This window comes from Austrofundulus limnaeus, unplaced genomic scaffold (assembly GCF_001266775.1).
Source record: "Austrofundulus limnaeus strain Quisiro unplaced genomic scaffold, Austrofundulus_limnaeus-1.0 Scaffold69, whole genome shotgun sequence".
Lineage (NCBI taxonomy): Eukaryota > Metazoa > Chordata > Actinopteri > Cyprinodontiformes > Rivulidae > Austrofundulus > Austrofundulus limnaeus.
In genome coordinates, this window is record NW_013952471.1 from 1,011,349 (window position 1) to 1,016,378 (window position 5,030).

At 38.1% G+C, this 5,030-nt stretch overlaps 1 protein-coding gene across 1 annotated transcript in view; it reads right to left on the bottom strand.

The window, feature by feature from the left end:
* The window catches only part of llgl2 (LLGL scribble cell polarity complex component 2), a gene marked incomplete in the record, with an annotated part of 122,361 nt that overhangs the window by 26,038 nt on the left and 91,293 nt on the right, over positions 1 to 5,030 (bottom strand). Inside the window, 2 exon segments of the mRNA XM_014010453.1 lie at positions 419 to 615; positions 4,573 to 4,668. Coding sequence (XP_013865907.1) covers positions 419 to 615; positions 4,573 to 4,668 — 293 coding nt within the window.

Genomic DNA, 5,030 nt, shown 5'->3' on the forward strand with positions numbered 1-5,030 from the left:
TGGTTCTTTGTGCAGCGCCCCCACAGGTGAGGGCGGAAACCGCTTCTTTACAGGGTTTAGTTCGGCTGAGAAAGTGCAGTGTGAATTCAAACCGCACCAACAGAAAATGTAAACAAAGCTTGCAGTTTTGGTCCCCAATCGAACCGAGTCTGCCGGACTATCAGGTGTGAATACAACCTTAGTCTCCTGTTTGAATTAAGATGCTTTTGGATCTGATAAGTGTTTTTAAATTCTGCATTCACACTGAAAGACATTTAGTTTTAGGATGTTTTCCTTCTTAAAAAGATGGTAACCATCTGTAATAAAACGATAAGGTGATAAGTCCAAATGATTTCAATTAAAAGAAAAGACACCTGGTAAAACTGTGAAAAAAAGGTGTAAATTCTGTGAATGTGTAATTCTGTGTGCCATGTCTTACTTGATGAGAACGGTGTTCTTTTGTTGGTAATCATATAAGCCAAAGCCATGGCTGGTACCAAAGGCAACCAGCTTCCACTCAGAGTGCAGACTGAGGGCAGTGACCACAGCAGGAGGCTGGCACTGAACCAGAGTAAAGGGCTGAAAGCCTGGGGGGAACTGCACCGGTTCCTCCCGCACGTCCAGCTGAGTGTGGCCCTGATAGACAACAGATTCAGTTAAAAATTAAGAGTTAAAATTCACCTCTAGAGCTCCTGAGAATGTGTTGGAAAGGCCCACAATGACATTCAAAAGAGGTCGAGTTCAACTCTTATTTTGTGAGACAATTTGTCACGCAGACTTCCTGAACACGTTCAAATTTCATGTGACCATCCAACATGGGGAGATTTTTGATCCACGAGCCGAGTCTGTGCTGTAAAGTCTGCTGAAATATCTCCAGAACTGACTCCAGGCCTGCTGCTCTGCTAGCTGGCTGCAAACTGTGAAATGGATTACCTGAACTGAGGAGAGTCTCAGTGAGACACAGAGGAATGAGGCACCCATTCGCTCACGAAATCCACTCCAGTTTGCAGCCAGCTAGCAGGCAAGCCAGTGAGGTATATTTACTAGAGGAGCTATCACGTGACTTTGGGTATGCTAAACGCGACTCCATCTTGACACAGTCATTCAACCATTGAACACAGACACACAATCCCGTGTCACTGTGCAGCGTTCGCTTGCAGCAGTCGTAGTGGAAAATGATCGGACCTCATAACATTTCATCTGTAATTTTTTTCTTTTAAAGAAAAAGTCTATGTTTAGCATTGTGTTTGTTCAGAATTAGTACTGACAAGAAATGGATCAAAATCAGTTGTGAACTACATGAAATCTGCGACTGCTGCAGGGTGAAATTAAACTTTTTGTTTGTGTGTTTGTTTTTGTATTTCTGTTGAGTCAAGGTGTGCCATTAAAACAAAGACAGAAGTGTTGATTTGCACTCCTGATTGCTTACTAAAGTTTATTTTATTTGCTTAATAAAATTTATTAAGCAAAAGAAAAAAGAAAGAAAAATAGCCTGACATTTGCTTTGTGGATTGCTTATTAAAGCTCTGTAACAGTAAATATATTTATTTTTCACATTTTATGGACAACAACATGGAGCACATGTACAACACATGGATCTCACCAAAACTTGCTCCCTTTGCTATGAACAACATTGCAGGTTTTATGGTGCGTCAGATTGTAACTGAGGTGTGTTGTGATGTGTGTAAATCATCTTTGGTCTCTAATGCTGTCCAACAATATGATGATTTGTATCAGCTGCTTCAAATGAAAAATAAAGGTGGGCTTGTTACACCCTCARAAGGTGTAGTGCACCTTTTAACTGCAGCAGAAAAAGGCATCAGGCTTTTCATGAACTTTTCTAAAGCAACAAATGTCTGCTCCCGACACACGGTGTTGGTCTGTGTAAAAAATGAATGTGGGGATATGGATCCACTGTGCCTCAGAAAACATATAGTGGAGTCTCAATATGGCATGGACAACCATTACTTTGACCTCATCCAACTCCTGGTGACCAGTTACTACACCATCAGACAGAAACATGTTGTCAGATTACACACCTCAGATTAAAAAAAGAGTCTGTTCATCAGAAACTGACTGAGCTCATTCTCTTCAAAGGACAATAATTAAACTATACAGAAAAAAACACTAAAAATACAGTAAAGTACAGAATAACTATGGACTTGCATTTATTTTACAAATGATTGTCAGTCTTATTATTGAACACAATTTTGTTTTAAATTTATTTTTTTAGTTTATTGTGTGTTTCTAAACAATGTTTTCAAAATGATGCTTTAAGCCTTGGTTTTTGTATTGTACTTTGACAAAGTAATTTTAGTATACTTTCTTTTACTTGTTTTGACTATATTGTTAATAAAAATAACTTTTTTTTGTTAAAATAATATGGTAAAATAAACTTTTTCTTTCAACTATCTATGTGTGTGTATGTGTTATAGAGTACATGTAAATCAGGGCTACTCTAAAAAGAAAAACCTGTTAATCTGGTATAAGTACTCAGCATTGTTTACATCATTTGAATTAGGGGTCGACCGATACATCGGCCGGCCGATATTTTTGGCCGATATTCGCGTTTTTTCCTTGTATCGGTATCGGCCGATACACTGGCCGATCCGTTCTTTGGGTCATGCGAGCGCATGTGTCCGCCCCTTCCCCCAGGGAGAGCGCAGCAGCTAATGTTGTGAGACAGAGTGCTAACAACAACAAGGGTGAGTTATGAACTATAAATGTGTTTTAACTGTATAATTTAACTGTTTCTACCCTCTTTGTTGGAATATGAGGGAAGAGAGAACAGCTGTGTTTGTTTCTTTTTCAGACGGGAGCGCTGCGACATGTTTTACTTTCACTTTCACACCGCACTGTAATCAGCGTGTCTGCGTTGTTTTTCTTTTTAAAAATGCTGGAGCTGCTCACAMGAGGCATAGAAAAACACCTCTATTGTTCTCCCTGCTGGATTATAATAAAAAAGCTTTCGGTCTTTTCTCACTGAACGTTTTAGCGAGCGCAGCCGTCCACCATCATGTGAACCAGACACTGCTCACATCACGTTTACTGGGACCGCAGTGGTGATGCTGGTTCTCTTCGGTGTACATTTCAAACTGTGATCTAAAGTTAACGTCAGCTGTTTTAAATGCATTTTTTGCCTGGTGTTAAAAACYGGAGCAGCAGACTGAGGCAGAGAAGCTGTGAGCGCTGTGTGTGTGAAGTCCTCACAAAGATAGCAAGATGTATGTGTGTCTCTTCTTTTTCTCTGTGTTGCTCTGACAGTTTTATTTAGGCTTGTTGCTGTTTTTGCATCAAAAATGCTGGGATATTAAAACATAGCCGTTTTATTTTTTGTAAAAAATATTTTAATCTGATTAATATACAAATAAAAACAGAACATTTAGCACTAGATAAATGTTTTGTTTGTTTGTTTTGTTTTAAATTAAGACTTGTGTAACATTTGTTATCATTCTTATTTTTATCACGTTAATGGAGGAATATAAAGCAGTATCGGCTTCATTAATTGGCCAAATATCGGCTGCACGTATCAGCGTATCAGTTAGACTGATGTTTAAAAAATCGGTATCGGCCTTCAAAAACCTGTATCGGTCGATCTCTAATTTGAATAGCCCCATCCGTTTAAGTAGACTGTTTCAAGATGGCGTCGCATTTAGCATATCTAGACCCCAGCCTATTGACGGGGGTAGGCTCTTTTCTTCACAACATGACTGTGTGTTTAAAAGTAGAGACTCTGGACTATTCACCATTTTTAAAATTGTGTTGATAGGCCAAGTAAAACCAGAGTTATGATAAAGAATATCCAACACATTTTATTTCTGTACATGATTATCATTTTGAAATGTGTTGCTGCAGTGCGAGCAGAGCGCAAGGCAACAGGAAACACGGGCAGACTCATGGAGAAAACACTCCATCGCTCTCAGCATTCTCTCCATCCGAACAAACTATCTCGTCCTTTCTGACCGAGGCACGAAGTTATTTGTTGAGTGTCAAAAATTCTGCAGCAGGTCAAAGAAAAAGCCGCTAAAGTTGAATATGGTTTGGCAGCAATGGAGAGCTAGAGTGAGTAATATGTTTGAGAAATCTGTGATATTTAGCATGTTTGGATTTTATCAATAATATTACGAGTCAAAACAATGAAGTGATGTGTGAATGTGAAACTACAGCTTCTGTATGAGGAGGAGGATGAAGGTTGGATAAATTTGTTTGCATATTTATGAACGCTGCTGTTTCTATCTGTATTCTAACTTCTATAAAAAACAACAGTATTGATCATTTTTAAATAATAATTGTGATTATAACGATGACAATAATGATAATAATAATAGATCTTTGGCATCAGAATGATATTGGCATCGTCCCATATGGCATCCAAAATTCTGGTATAGGATCGGAAACGAAAAATATGGATTATGTATCCCGAATACTGGCTTATAACAAAACCGTCATATCTGAATCAATTGAGGAAAGTAACAAAAAGTCTCAAGAAAAAAAAAAAAAGAAAAAAAAAGTTATTTTCCCTTATTTGTAGAACTTAACTAAAATCCATTTAGATTTCTAGTGTCACTATAAAAATTCAAAAGAGGTCTTTACCTTCCAGCGAAAGCCCTCCTGGCCCTGCAGCAGATCTACAACTTTGGCCTCCACGGTCTGCTCTGCTGACTCATCATTCAGCTCCAGCACTAGAATCTGTAACGACAAACCAGTGAAGCAGACATGTTACAATTATGTGTAGTGGAAAATAATCTGTCTAATTATGAATAATAGCCTAATCTGTTAAAGAGTGGTGATGTAATACAGGTCTTTAAGGTTGTGGCAACCTGAAGTTGCACAAATTTAGTTTGATTGTTTTCACCTGTTTGTTTTCCACTGCCGACACTAATTGTTAATTCTGGTCACCTGTGTAAGCCACAAGGACTTTCACCTTTAAATGAGATATATCATGCGAAATGCATTTTTTTTTGCACTTATAAACTATTTTTTGTGCAATTATAGTGTCTAGGAGTGTAGAAAACTTTAATTTATTCTGTCCAGTTACTGCAAAGATATTT